This window comes from Netta rufina (genome assembly GCF_964035555.1).
Source record: "Netta rufina genome assembly, chromosome: 5".
Classification (NCBI taxonomy): domain Eukaryota; kingdom Metazoa; phylum Chordata; class Aves; order Anseriformes; family Anatidae; genus Netta; species Netta rufina.
Window position 1 is genome coordinate 57,131,041 of NC_140128.1, and position 16,364 is coordinate 57,147,404.

Below are 16,364 nucleotides of genomic sequence, written 5' to 3' on the forward strand. Positions count from 1 at the left end.
GGAAAAAAAAAAAAAAAAAAAGAAAAAAGGGAAATCTAATTAAAAGTTGTCCTATTTTAGCTTGCACTAGTGTTACACCAGCATGTGTACAGATAAATGATTTTGTGTTGAGCCCTACTGGAATACATTGAGATAAGTAGGTGACTCACACCTAAGGCAAATGAAATGACTACTGCAGTCCTCTTGTTTTTGTCGTTGTATTATTTAATCAGCTGTTCATCTGAACAGTTGGAAAGGATACGTTTATACAGAAATAACTTCAACTCTCTTGCTAAATATTTTCTTGTATCAGGTCTATATTCTGGTACAATCTACTGAATATTGGCTTATGCTGACCTCATCGAAGATGAAAAAAAACACAAAGGTCCCAGAGGAACCACAAAAGACAAGCTCTGAGCTTACTGTCACACGGCACTGAAGTCAGTCTTAAACACTTCTACTTGTGCTGCTGAAGGAGGATAAAGACATGAATCAGGCTCAATGTCTGTTTTCATGCAATTAACAATTTTTTTTAATATTAAATATCATTAAATCAATTGCATATATCAATTTTATGTAAATATATAATACACACATATGCATACTTTGTAGATCTGTTGTTCCAATGTATATGTTCTATTTAAGTAAACAACCTCATCTATTTTTTTTTTTTTTAAAAAGGAGCATTTACCAGTGTTATAGCATTTTCAGTAATAAAACAAATTTTAAGTACTTTTGAAAAGTTATCTTAATTCTGGAAAACTCCCACAATCTTTCTGAAGGCGACAGTTATCTCCTAACTTCATGCACTAGGAAATCCTGACCAACAGGACACATGCCCTGGAAGCCCCTCCTCCCTCAGTATTTTATCCCTCATTAAGAGCAACGAACCTCTCAGGGCCCTCAAAGTACAAAGTTCTCTACACTCTTCGGCAACTAGACAAAACGACTTTTCCATATAACTAGCTGTCTTACTTTCCATATAACAGCACATATCTTTCCATATAACAGCTGTCTTACTAAAGTACAGTAAAATGTAGGGCTTCAAGGCATTATATGGAATTCTGAACCTAACTACTCTTTTTGATAATAATTGACTTTGCATTCACAAATAGAATGTATGAAAAACATGTTTTTTCATATAGAGGGTTCATATTATTACCTTAGGTTTCAGAAGTTGCAATGAATTGACTTGTAAAAGAGCGTGAGGCATTCTGCAGTTCAACAGTAGTCACTAATAAGTTAGGATGGCAGCTGTTGTACATCTGAAGCTAACAAATGTTATGTGACCAGAGATGACTGGCATGACATGTGGCTGTAGCCTTTTTATACAGTTATGTACTCAACTATTTTAAAAATGTTCACAAAAGTCCTTCAGAAATACTGTTCTCAAGAAGTTCATGGAAAACTGATCCTTTAATATTTACCCCATTCAGTTAGTTGCATATGCTCACACATTATCACACAGTGATAATCTGAAGCTAAAACAAAAATAATAACATAAATTATTCTTCTGGAAGATATGTTCTTCTCAGCACAGTGACTTGAGGCTGGATTCACTTGCTTGAAAGTACAAGGCATATATTCAATTTCCAGCAATCAATTATAATTTCAGCTTTTGTATCTGTGCTCATAAATCCTGGCACATGCCCATATGGACAGACAAAGTGCAAAGACAGAACTGTCTTCCAGGCAAATTCCAAAAGCAAGTGTGAAGTTCAGTAGTGAAATATCACTCCTTTTTCTTCCCTTAACCTCAGGCAGTACAGGCATTTTTAATCAATTTAATATTTTCCTAGTCTTCTTGGAACTTTTACCTTCATAATCTTTATATTGATAAAAAATGTTGTTATCACTGAAGTAATATAAAAATCCATTTCAAGAGCCTAAAACAAAAACATTCATTGTAAGGATTCAGAAGGTTCTGGCAGAGCAAAATTTCAGAAAATGCAATTGATTTTACCTACTCACCTCATACACAAGAAGAATCTCTCTCTCTCTACATGACTCTGGTTGTGTCACAATTTCTTTTGCCATTAGTACTTTCTACATTTTATACATTAATAAATTCAAAAAAATCCTTTTATTTCCTAGGGAAAAGTCATTACCTCTGCTTTTTATTTTCCAATACCTGAATTTTCAGTAACTAGATTGCATTGTTATACATTTAAAAAGAGACAAATACTTTACAATTTAATAACTCTGAGACTGCCTCTACATCATACATACCCTAGTTGTTATTATTTTTCATTCTTTAGCATCAGGAGTAAACTACTTTACCTCCTTTATAGGAAAAATACTATTGGAAAGACAGAATAAAGTCAGAGGACATCCATTTTTTCCTGTGTGATTAGGAGAGCATTTTGGTCTACAGAATGCATGGGCTGAAAGGTTTCAGACATTTGCAAAGTCACTTTGTGTGAAACATCATTATATAGCAGTGATGGAGAGGATTAAAATAAAAAAAAAAAATAAAAAAAGCACAATACTAAGATTTGATCAAAGATGAAACAAAATCTCCACCTCATTGCAAAAAATTGCCAGTGACAAAATCGAATGGTATGACTGTAACTTTAGACCTCTTTTTATGAGCCTTTGTAGGGCAATATTTGGGCTTGTATATTCAGAGGTGAGGGAACGCTGTCACATATTTGGGCCCAGACTGTTTATCGACACAAATAACAGGGTTAACTATGTGCAGACAGAGTCCTTCCCTCAGTCAATATTTTCACACTCCAAGAAGAAAGCTTCATACAATTCAAACTTTTAGTTCCATCTTCTATATCATTACATCATGTGCAATGTATCACGTGCCAAAACTCTTAACATCTGAAAAGTCAGGCACAGACAAAACATACTGAAAGACATAACAAACCATAAGAAGATTTTAAAATTTCTGCTAATTCTGTTTGAAGTAGTGAAGAATTAACTGCATTATGCAAGAAGTAAGAATTGAAGAGGAATTTGGAGGAAAAACAAGAAACTCAATATACTAAGATTTGACCAGAGGAAGAGTATGAAATACAACATATAGAAAAAAGGAAATAATGTGATTCCATCGGTTACCTGTCATGTGTCCTCATAAAGTCCCAGAACTTCTTAGTGCCATTCTATGGAAAAAAAAATATAAATGCATCAGTAAAATTAATTCCAAATGAAAACTAACTATAATGAAATTGAACAAAATTTTAGAAGGTATTTTTTGAACGCTCGGTAGTGCTGGTTTTACTTACAACGTCATTATTCTGGATTATGACAGTAAGTATTAAAGATGGTGACAACTATCTTAGGAATTTCTGAAGCTTTAGTCCACAGTATTAGGCTGACAGCTAATGAACGACTGAGGTACTCTTTGAGCCCAATTCTGGCCATGGTGTCAACTCCAAACCCCAATCTACTCATTCAGGTGCTAGGAAGCTATATACAGCTAACTTTCAACCAGTAAAATAACCCATAGGTCTAAGTTCTTCCATGGTACATGTGCTGAAGTAGACTTAGCTTTGCAGGACAGCTCAGCATTTACCTCCTGTACCGTGTCACTGTTTACTACTCACACCTCTGTTATCTTAATAAATGACAGGTACCACAGGTAACATGGCTGAAACAAACACCTGAAAAACACCACTTTTTAACAGTACACACACACAATTGCATATATATTCTATGTTCTGTAACCACCTTCGTCAGTTCGTACACAGCAGGTAACAGAGATATACATAGAATCAGAATGGCTTGGGTTGGAAGGGACCTTGAAGAAGATCCAGTTCCAACCCCCTGCCATGGGCAAGGACACCTTCCACAGACCAGGTTGCCGAAAGCCCCATCCAGCCTTGCCTTGAACGCTGGTCCTTCTCTGGCAGCCTGTGCCAGTGCCTCACCATCCTCAGAGTAAAGAATTTCCTCCTGATGCCTAATCTAAACCTACCTGCTTTTAGTTTAAAACCATTACTCCGCATCCTCTCACTCAATTCCCTGACAAAGAGTCCCTGCCCAGCTTTCCTGTAGGCCCCACTTAAGTACTGGAAGGCCACTATACATTATATAATTCTGTACCCTATCTATTAGATGTGTGGAAATACTCTTCAGATGAAGAACAGCTTGATGAAATTCCCTCCTCAGTCAGTTTTAAGTCTGTATAAGGACTCAGCATACAACCTGAGGAAATTCTTTTGGTTGACACCTTTCTTGTATTAGCAAGGCAAATAACAGGCCAGCTGAAGACCTACAAACCTAAAACATGCCTAATGTGAAGAGCAGCACAAGCTCTCTATTATAAAGTATGATTAAACGGCTGGTCAAACCCTGAGCAACTGGTTAATGATTTAAGGCAGGTAAATGCAAGCAATGAAAGAAGAATCAGGTTCAGTTGGTGGGTAAAGGTGCCAACCAATATAGACAGGCCCTTCAGCTCTATTACAGATGTCATGGCTACCAAGTACACAACAGCTGGTGGGGATTAGATAACAAGCACTCTGGTTCAGAGATTAAGCTCCTGAGCTTTATGAGTTTACCGAGCTTTTTCGAAGAGTGACTGTTTGCTTACTAGCAGCGTTTGCCTTCATTCCCACAGCTCTAATTATAAACAGTTGTCCACCTCAAGAGAAACTCTAGTCTGCTCTTCCATCGGTGCCTGTGCATAACTTCTGTAGCACTGACAGTAATCAAACGCACGCATCAGAAGAGAAGCCATGTCATTGTTTAAACGTAACATAATGTTGAAAGAGAAATAAAGACAGCAAATTCTGTGTGAACTGAAATATTAAAACCCTTGGTCATCAAGCTGAGTGTACATCCAATCTGTTCCACCTGGTGAGAGACAGAGGAACTATGAAAGGAATAGGACAACACATAGATGCAACACTCAATAGCACAGAGCAATGCTGTATGGCAATATGGTTTAATGTATTAAATTCATAAGGTCTGCTCAATCCTTTTGTAGATTTATTACTACCTGTAAGACATTAATGTGTGGGATTTTCTCTTGCTTGCAGATTGCTATGCAGTTTGTTGTTTGGCATGAGCAATTTGGGAAAGTGTGTACTGGGAATGTCTTCTGCATGTACCTTCACATTGGTTCTCCAGCTTTAACCTTCCACTGCCCTACACAGTAAGATGTGCTCCCATCCATTCTCCCTTAGTAGTGTCAGCTTAAGAGAAATGTGTGTGTCCAGCTGATGGAGAAGACAGAAATGCCTGCACCACAGATATCCTAGAATTGACTTAGGCTATTAGTCCTGTGATACTAATTCCCATGGTGTGATCCCAGCAATAATCCTCCTGACTTTTTCCTCCTGCCATCGTTTTGCAAATTATAGAACCTGATTGCTTTGGAACACTTATGAAAGGGTTTCAAATAGCTGAGGAAAATTACACCCTGGAGAATGAGCCTCAACCAGATGGGATCCATCAGATTCAAATGCCCTCTTCTCATGGGTGAGCCCCATTAACATTAACAGAACCTACCACACAGACGTGCAAATAATTTTTAACAGAAAGTAAAAGAAGAAACTTAGTATTTCAAAAAATAAAAATAAAAATCAGCAAATACTTTACTTTTTCTATTTTCTAAGCAGCTGGACAGCATATAAGCACTTTCTCTAGAACATAATTTGGTTAGTTTAAAACCCAAATTCAAAACCAGCCACAGGCTAAATTAATTTTAATCTGTCCATTCAAGATGCTGGTTATGATCATACACTCAGACTGGACAATGTTGTTAAGGTCTTGTCTGTCTATATTTGAATACGAATTTATTTCATATGATCAACTTGCACCTGTCCAAATAAATAAATCAATAAACAAATGAAACATTCCAACATCTCATTGTTTACAATGGCAGAAACTCAAATGAGCACCATTCATGCCCTATTGTCCAAGTCAAATGTAATTTGAACCCAACCGTATGGAGTTGAGTTTCTATTGTACCCAATGCATGGTTCTTTCCTAACAGACTAGTATGAAGGTTGCTAATTATTAATAGCATGTAAACAGTTACCAATGGTTCTTATGCTGCTTTACATACTTTACAGAACATTAATTCTAACCAGTTTCCAACCAACTATGTAAAGCTGTACGTAATATACCTATCTTATCATTAAGACAAAAATATTAATTGCAGAACTCATCAAGATTCATGCCCTTAAAAGCCAGGTAGCCATGACTACTTGTTAAATTTAACCATCCCATTCTGTATATCCTGTCTTCTACCTTTGACAATGTTCTCTTATCACCACAATTACAGACAGTTGCAAAGATTTAAAAGGTATCAGTGGGTCAGCACCACTCCCAAAAACCAGAAGAATCTTTGTGAAATATGAAGGCTCTCTCAAACACTTAATGTTCTTCATTTTAATATATATATATTTATATTAAGTAGTCCGTTCTCCAACGTCTATTAAGGAACAATCAAAGCATTTCTCATTGAAGTGTGAGAAGTAAGCAAAATAGATCGCTGTGAGATCTTAACACTGACACTTAACACTTTACGTTTAAAACTGACTTAAACAACTGTCCTTCAAATACGAGATGTCTCTATTAAAGGGAGGTATGTCAACACTGTATTAGTTTTTATCTCTTTGAAATAGCAGTTTTGATACTCTTCACAGAAGTATATAACACACAATTGATTTGGTAAATCTTTAATTACAAAGTAATTACACTCTACTTCTGTGCTCAGTGATCAGATTCTGTCATGTTGCAATGATGAACTAGTGCATATAGTATGTGTAAATTAATAAAGCTGTATTCCAGGGGGGGCAGCATGTAAGACAGCTTCGTTTCATGTTACTCAGAAGACAGATTACTTACATAAGCACAAATTGCGTAAGAAAGCTGTATCAGGTTAGGCGAGATGTCCATCTTGCCTTTAACAGCAAAAGGAAACTTTAAGAATAGAGGAGGCATAGAGCAATGCTTCCCCAGACCACTCTTTCAGACCTTTGACAGAAGGCAGTTGAAGGTTGTCAGAAGACAATGCCCCCGAAAGGCATCCAAATTAAACACAGTCCCTTCCTCCTTCTCCCCCTCCCAAAAAAGCAAGCACAAATAGCCATTTCTATACACTACTTGAGTGTGCAATAGCATGTCACAAGTCCTGCTCGTTTTGTCTGTAAGACTGACTTGATAATGGCATTGACAACTTAGAATTACAACAGCATACTACAAGCTTCCCAGTCCACATGGAGCGAACTTGATCCCTTTCTATTCAAGTGACTGCAGGACAACCACACACTGCACAGGGCTCTTTGCTAGACAAGTGCTGACAGTGGATACAAGTTCAGCAGATGTGGCTCCTACCAACAAGGCGCTGTTTATGATGCCACCCATACCTGATCTCCACATTCTCTGTCCTTCCTCTATCCGTGAAACCATTTCCTAAGACCCTTCCTGCACCTGCTCACTGCCATACTTACAGGCAGCAGCCTGTTCACACCATCTGTGACAGATAAATTGGACTTGTCTGCAGCCTCTGATCAGAATACCATTCTTTTTCCCACCTACACTCTTTCTGTCTCTGGATAAAATGCTGTAAGACTCACTACCCCAGGGATATAACTGTCCTCTGCTTTCCTCTACCACCTTATGCAGTATGATGTCTGAACGATGTGGTCCCATTGCTGTCAGGTTACCTGTGCAAAAGATAACCTTTGCTCACTAGAGAAACTCCTGTAAGATTTAGCCCAACCTAGCCAATAAAGACTACCAAAAGTAGTTTGGGGGCAGCTGGAATGCCTTCCTCCTTCTCATCGCTGTGGACAGTACCAACACACAGCTCATGATTTTGGGAAATGTCTCTCCATGTATAGCAATGCTCAGCTCAGCATTGCACTGATACCATCCCCAGCTGTCAAAACAAACAAACAAACAAACAAACAAAACACAATGCAAAACCCCTGCAGTTTGGCTGTGGTCTCTACCATTGTGTAGAGCCTTATAGGGACCCCTAACATGTGTTTCTGTGCAGATGTGACTTCTTCAAATGGAGGCAGTAAGCACTTTGATGTGATTTTGGAGAGACAGGTATAGGTCTTTTCCCAAGGATCATTCTGCTCCTCCCAAAGAATGGGATCTGCTCACAGATAGCACAAATGAATTAGTGGTGTGGTGCTGCAGTTATAAATAACAGGACCAGGGCCTTTCCAGTGCTACAGAGTTTTGAGATGGTAAGGAAGAAAAAGATCTGGTGGTGCCACGCAGTTTAATGTAACCTATGCAGAGGGCCACACTAAGGGCTGGCACGGCAGCTCTTAAAAAACATGAATGACATTGTGATGGTGAGTATAAAATAATTGTTCACTACTGCCTATAATACAGAAGACTGTCATTGCTCGGTACCCGAGGAGAAAGTCTAAGGCCTACCTGGGCACTGAACTGGCTCCTTCTGAGGAACCTGTGGTACAAACTGCATTATATATATACATTTTAAAACATCCTGATTTAATGTTTAATAAAATCTAGGCTAGGTAAAGTTTTATTCTTAAGAGTAAATTGAAAACATGCTAGTGTAGTAGGTGCAATAACACTAAAAAAAGAAATATCTCTTTAAATGTTTCTTTAACATTAGGTAATAATCGTTACACAACGGTTAAACTGAGGTTATCTAAAGCAAATCCTCATCATGAAGGTTTACAGTAACATATTTCCTGTAGTGATTGTTGGGAGTTCAGACCATTCAAAAAGACAAACCTTACATTAGAATTGCACCAACTTAAATAACAGAAAAACTTCTCATAAGGAGCCCTGTACATACAATACATGACCGAAGCAGTAAAGATATTTGTTCAGACTCTACATAAAGCTCTTTTTAAATTTGCATTATTTAAAGTATGACAATTTAAACAGCTGCTGAATTGAAAACATTGGCCAGCAGCATCTCTTATGTTTATCCAGAGAAAAGCGCTGCTTGGTCAGACAGCAGCCAAAGTTTCCAAGAACTGTACAGCTGCACCAAAGCCACCTCAGTAAAAGGGGTTCATACCTTAGGTTACACTTTTGATGAGGCTGGTAACAGGCTAAGGAAGCAGATAATTTAAATGTTGGAGATGTATGTCCAAAATAAGCAAACTAGCTTCACCTATGCCATTCAAAGAGGAAAGAAAAAATCTGTCCATGACAATGATTAACTTCTTATTGTTTACATAACAGGAGAGACAACCAGACGTTTGGCGACCCATTGTGATGGGCATTAAAAATACTTAGTGGGAACAGTTCCTGTTCAATGATCTTACAATTCAGTTAGAGCCCAGACAAAGTTGGTGTAAACAAACAGCGGCAGTTAAGGAAGAAAGGCAAATACATTATGGTATAGATAAGCTACATGCACAGGTTATGAGGGTTAAAATGAGAAACAACAGTAACGATCCCCTAGCTTCTACCAGTTGGGCTGGGTTTAAAGCGGTTATCCATGACATAAACGTTCCATGCTTGTGAAAAAAAAATTGAACTCCTGAAGTTGATGCAATTATAGCATAAAAATAACTCTATCCTCACTGCTCCATTTTGTCTGTTACCATAGTTCTAAGACACAAAAGCAGTTAATGCCCTCAATGCAAAGGGATTATGACCATTCTTCAAGCAATCATGTATCAGCATTACAGGTAAAAAATTAAAATAAAAAATTATTTGGCAAATAACGGTCTTAAACCAGAGTCAGCAGTGTCAAGCAAGTGTGCAGTCCCTGTTTAATCATTTACATGTAACAAAGCTGTAAAACTTCCTACAGGAACAATAAATTTTTGCCTTCTGTTCTCATGAAGAAAAATCTTAGAAGTACAAGCGTGTTTTTTCATTAAATGCATTTGTAAGATCTGTTTTCTATTGTGTACTTTCCCATATTCAACCAATCTTCTCTAAATTCATCCAGTTTAGTATCAGAGCACATAGCGTAACCTCTATCTGGAAATTTGCTACACATTCTTTTGCTGAGGTATCTCCTCGTTGCCCAGAACCACATGGCAAGAGAACAGCAAACTCTTCATTTTATTAAGTAACTGACTCCTGAAGACAGACAAAAATCTGCACCAACTCAGCCAGTTGCTGCAACCTCTTGTTACTTTTATTTTCTTAAGTGGTCTTAGCTTAATGCTTTTCACTGCTTTTTATGATCAATAATAACTGTGCAAAAGTAAATTTGCGATTACAGCAACTCAGTAACTCAGTACATCTTGGTTTACAAAATTTATGTTCCTACAATGGTAAATACGTCCTGGAGATGTGCATTAACTACTGCTTCTCTATCAGCCACTGGTCTTGGGCTATACAGAGCGGACTTTTGCTAGGTAAACCTAGCAAGACAGGAGATGCTGGATGTTGCCACTTAAACCCTCACCCTTTTGGAAATGAACCTTTCCCTTTCTTTCTTCCCTCAATGCAGATGAAGCACCCGTATCAGTTCAAATTTCCCTGTTACATTTCTTTTTTCACTTTAATAGAATCTGATGTCATATCTGTAGCAATTTTTAGTGGAAACATATGAGGATTTATAACCTCGTGCATACCATTTCTTGCCAGGTGAAATATTAATGCTATAATTCTTTGCTATATATAATCAATACATGATGTTTCCAGTGTCCACAGTGACGTGCCAACATGAGCTGTGCTTCCAGGCCAAACCAAACTCAGGACTGAATACATTACGCTTTTCACTTTCATATCAGACAACTAGTGATCAAATTACCTTACACTGCCTGAATATTTGTGTAGTATTTTCAACACTGCCAAACACAGAAGTTGTCTAAAGAAACAAATAAATAAGGAAAACCACCAGTTTGGATGCCGAAAAATCCATGTACCCCCATGGTTTCAGATTATTTTAGAGCAATAAAGCAAAAATCATCAACATAATATTGTGAAAACTGTATGAAGAACAGAAATTATACAGAGAAAGACAGCTAAAACATGTTTGGACTTGTGCAGTTTTCCAACTAAGAATAAAATGAAATAGCCATTCCATATGCTTTAGAAGTTTAATTGCTCCCCATTGTTTTGTTAGATTAGTAAATTAGGGCAGTGTTTAGCATCTCTTTTTCTTTATAGGAGCTAGAGGGCTGCCCTGCTATATAAAAGTATCTTTTTCATCCACAAAAAAAAAGAATGCAAATGGACAGTCAAATATTCAAGGTCAATTTATTTTCATTTTTTTCATATAGAAACAATCATCCCGAACCAGCTATTTTGCATATAAAATCTGTTTGAAGTAATGACATAGCAATTGTGCTTTTTATTTTTTTGTCTATTTCAACAGTTTGATTTGTGAGAAGCAGGGAGGTAGCTGTCTTCTTTTTATATAACTACAAATTTTACAGAAAGTATTATGTATCTTTTAAAATGAAGAGAAGTATTCTCAGACAGCATAAAAACATGGACAAAAAAAAAAAAAGTAATAAAATCATTCTGATTTTCATGAGTCGAGTGCCTGGACCTTTTTCTTTTCCTTTCGAAGGAACACATCAGTATTACTGAACCGCCTTACGCTTGGCTATCCTATTACATAACTACTCAATTAAATGTGAAGTGTTTCTGTTAAACTCTGTCCAAGGGTGCTGTCCTGTAACACTGTAAAGTCAATCTAAACCTAGGCTGCCCCTTTTTCTACCCCAGCTGCATAACTCTGCTCTACCCCTACCCTACCACTAGCATTTGTGTAACCATACAGCAAGCTGGTTCTGGAAAGTGATCTGAAAAAAAAAAAAAAATACACTCTCCAATAAAAACTGATGGGAAAAAAATAGTAGCTAACATGAATGTAATGCCATTATACACACACCAAATTTTCACCAACGACTATTAAAAAGAGTACTCTTGGGTCTACTCAAAATTATTGCAAGAATATAGAGATGCATCTGATAAGGAGTGTTTGAGAGAAAGACACATGCACACACAAAAAAAGCCTAAATTACAATTTCAGTCCACACCCACTAATCCACTCAATCAGACTGCACATGCTGGAGTAAATGAAGCCTCATCTTCAAAAGCAATTTGCAGAATTACTTGCTGATGTTGAAGACCTACTTCAAAAGAGTTTAAGTGTTATGGAATTTTACTGTTTTTTAAACAAGCCACTGTTTAAGCTCCAGAGGAAAGGGGGAGGTGTTTGTTTTTTAAACAAAGCCTGTAAGATTTCATTACTAAACTATCCGGAATGTTTATTTTAAAAGCATCGTGATTACTAATAATGGTGTTTTGCAGTTTTTAACTTAACCACTATTCAAATATTTCAGATAGAAATGACTGGCTTTAGTGCCTTTGTGGAATGTGCATCCAAAAATATACAAAATGATGACTTTTCAATTACATTAAAAATCAATGTTGTGTCTAAAGTACTACATCTACTGCTGCTAATTGGCTTTAATTGACAATATTGACAATTTTGTAAGTCTAGCAAAATTCACAGGGACAAACCAAGCTACTCACTAAAGAACAGTGTGCCAGCTCCAGCTGACACAGCATTTCTGGGCAGGGAAGGGCAAAGTTACTGTAGTCTCCACTACACTTGTTTCACATCTAAGGATCTTGAACGAGAGATAAAGGTGCTGAGCTCTGTGCGACAGCAAACTCTGAAGCACGGACTTGACTTCTTATCTGAAATTAGCTGGAAGACAAAGTTACTTCTTCAAGAAATCATAATACACACCAGTATAGACCACACCAGGGATACCTAAAGAGACATAAAACCTAAGGTCATAGACTAGAATTTTTACAACCCGTATCAATTTTCTCTTCAAAGTGAGGGTTATTCTGGTAGGAGTTTGTAATGAAACTGCAAACAGATGGTTATGGCAATAGAGGTTACTGTTCAAAGGTGCAATTTTTTCACACTTTAGGAGGTAAAATAAACAATGGAGAACACACTAATTTATTCAACTGTTAATGCAATACTGGGCCAAGCCACTTTGTTCATTTTATGTACATCAACTGCCAGAACAATTACAGCTAAGATACTTGATGTGTAAGTAAACTTTCTCATATAATCCTCTGGAAGTTTACTTTTCAGGTCACAGTTTGTTTTTTGTGTGTACTTTTCAACAATGGAGTTGTTGCAGCCTAGTTTGGCATTCAGCTATCAGTAAGATCACTTACATTTGAATGAAATTTATAAAACACGAGAATTAAGCATATATGAATACACTAAATTGAGTTAAATCCCCTTTCTGTCCTTGGTTGTGTGTTGTTTTTTTTTTTGTTGTTTTTTTTTTTCCATTTTGATTATACATTATTACTAAGAGCAATTACATATACATATCAAATGTGCTTTAGAAGTCAAATATGTAGTAGCTATAGTGTATTTTCAGTATACTGAAATCTACACTACAAAGAGCAAGGATACGGTGCCTGCATTAGGAAACACAATATGCACAAAGGTCAAATTTATGACTTTTCTCACTAACATCATTTTACTGCCAGGTCAGCATATAGTTTAAGGTTATAAGTTGAGATACAGATGGTGCTTTTTCCAGTACCAAGTACCAAGTACCAAGTTGATTCCAATAAGTTCTGTTGAAAGGTAGAAAAATCTACTAGGTAGATTTTTTAAAATAAGCTATTAGAATATTTTGAAGACTACATTTAAAGCAAGTATTCAAATGCTCCGAGTTTTACCTAAATTCCTATGATATCATTGAATTAGAAGTCTGTAACACTTTTTCTTATTTTGCAGGGATAAGCTGACTATACACCTTCCACTTTTACAAAATTACTAACACTACTTTTTCACAAAGCTATAGTAAAGCATGAAATCTGAAACTCTGACTGGGCATAGTTAAGAAATAGCTTCCTAAACATGAAAGTGGTATCATTTGCAATTTTTGTATTCAGCTGATGTGGCAGCTAAGTATTTTCCTGTAAATAAGCACTGTATTCTGAAACAAACTTAATGCACATCTCACACAGCCAGTGATACCCATACTTGTTAAAAATCCACACAGTAAATGTCATTTAACTAATATTGTTAGAATCTTTTACCTGTATTTTTATGTTATTGATAAAAATAAAAAATAAAAATCACACAATTTGCAATAGTTGCCTGATTTATTTTTTTTTGTCGTTGTTGCTCCCCCTCCCCCCCTTTTTTTTTTCTAAATCACTATCAAAGAGACAAAAGGAAAAGCTCAGGAAATTTAAACCGCTAAGATTTCTTTTGCCCAGTATGACCTAGGTCAACACTTCCAACAAAATAGCATCACCCTCCCTTTCTCTGCTTCCTGCATGGTCTCCTGCATGCAAACAGCACAAACACTTCTGCAACCACACACTGAGCCACACTAAAGATGTAAGCTGGTTAAAGCACCTCAACACAAAAAAAGTTTCTCCATCGCCAGTCATGCTGCCCCTGCATAAAGGTATGTGCCACACAAGAGGGAACCAGCATAACCACAATTTCATCTCTCATGTTCTGCAGTCCTGATCTACCAAATAATTAAAGACATATTAGACTTTATGAAGTTCGATGAGATTAAGACATGTAACTTAGAAGAGAATCAGATGTTAGAAGCAATTGAGATGACTGTCCTGGGTACAACATGATCAGAAACTGTTAACACTTTGTCTCCTCGATTCTTATCAGGACAAGCAAAAGTGTTTCCATCATTAAATGCACACCTTTGTGCAGAAACAACATAGAGTATTTGATTAATTTATTGTACACTGCACATATTCAGTGAACATTAAAGGAAATTAAAAATAAAATTCCCCAAACAACCTAAGAGGCTAAGAAACACAGATCCAATTTTTCAAAATTAATTCAGTATTGAGGAGAATACCATACTTCGGATTTTCAGCTCGACAGTTGTGAAATTGAAAATAATCAAAATAATGCCTCCCTCCTCTCCCCACCCCCCCTTTTTTTTTTAAACCACAAAAGGATAAAGTTAGGTTTCATCAAAACTCTTTCTGGATTCAGAACAGCATTTCTACTCAAAACCGTACAAACTTCTGCTCATCAGCACAAACAGTCAGATGCTAATGGCACTCTCTGGTGCTACAGGAGGCACATCTGCTGGCTTCAGCTCAGAGACTAAAAGCCAGGGAAATACCCAAACAGAGGGCTGCAGGGAACTCTTAGGTGTTCCGCATTTAATTTCTTTTTGTAGAGTTTTCCTGATTTGTATAAATCGTTACATATTCATTGAGTCAGGAACAAACACACACGAGGCCTTTGTAGTTCTCTAACAAAGAAACAAATGTGGGGAGCAAGAGACACGCGTTCAAAACCCTTCTCCAATTCTAGTATTTCCTGAACATCTCCAGAAGAGGTGACTTAAGAAAGCACTTTGTAGCATTCAACAACCTCCAGTTTAAGGCACTTTTCAGAAAGAGAAGATCTGAATTTAAAGATTTTACTTGAACCATTTCAGGCAAACACCTGAATCCCTGAATGTTGAAACATCTTTATTAAAACCTTTGTTTTAAAAATTTAAATAGATTGAAAGAATGAAAATGTCTCTGGGAAATCTGTTTTCATCTCTTTTGGTCCGTTGGCAGCTGACTTCTTTTGGCCCCAGAGCTACCACGTAAGCCTGCTCTTGGCCTACCACGCCTGGGCCTGTTATGTCTGCAGCGGTGGTTTCAGGGTAGAGTGGGACTCCACATACAGGACCCACTGCAAGTCTGTAGAGTCTGACACCCCACAGTAGATAAGAAATCTCACTTTGCACTCTTGTACTCTTTCCTCTACTCATTCTGTGCATTCACTACTCAAAATATTCTTTCCACCCCTAAGGGAGAGGATTCTTCTAAAAATACATGGCGGACAAGCACTGCTGTGGTCCAAATCACATTCCTGCAATTCTCCATTCCCCTCTTTACAGGTACAGCCATCCTGAAGGATTTGGGACTGCTGAAAACAAGCTAACTTAGAATCCCTAACTCAAAAGGAGACATTTGCCCCACTGACTTGGCCAGGATTTAGCGCTCTCATCACATACATCTCTGCAGGTACAGCAGAGAGAGGCAAACACAAGAGTAGTCAGAGAAAATGAATCTTAAAATCATCAGTCCCAAGGCAACCACTACGCCTACAAGCGTAATTTCTTTTTTGCTACCCTAGGTCATGACCCTCATCCAAAAGAGGAAGGAAAGAAACTGTCCTTTCATCATTATTTTAGCTATGCCACTGAGGAAAACAACACTGACAACACCATAAAACCACAGTGTAAGTTGCCACTGGTATTCCAGCCAAATGCTAATCACCACCATCAATTGTCTAATATTTCTCATTACCTCTTTAGTCATTCTAACAAATTCCACTGCAACTTACACGCGGTCTGATTAAAATCTTCTCTGGTTGATAAAGGGCCAGCAGAAAAAGAACCGAGCCCTCTCCTACCGCGTGCCGGACCACTCCATTTCCAGAGAGATAATAAAGTTGCATTAAAAGCCATGCACTAGAT

General features: G+C 37.3%; 1 protein-coding gene across 1 annotated transcript in view; it reads right to left on the reverse strand.

Annotated features, from left to right (window-relative positions):
- Window positions 1–16,364, reverse strand: part of NUDT14 (nudix hydrolase 14) — a 60,285-nt gene that overhangs the window by 29,091 nt on the left and 14,830 nt on the right. Inside the window, exon 2 of the mRNA XM_084287504.1 lies at window positions 3,046–3,089. Coding sequence (XP_084143630.1) covers window positions 3,046–3,089 — 44 coding nt within the window. The remainder of the gene's footprint in view (window positions 1–3,045; window positions 3,090–16,364) is intronic.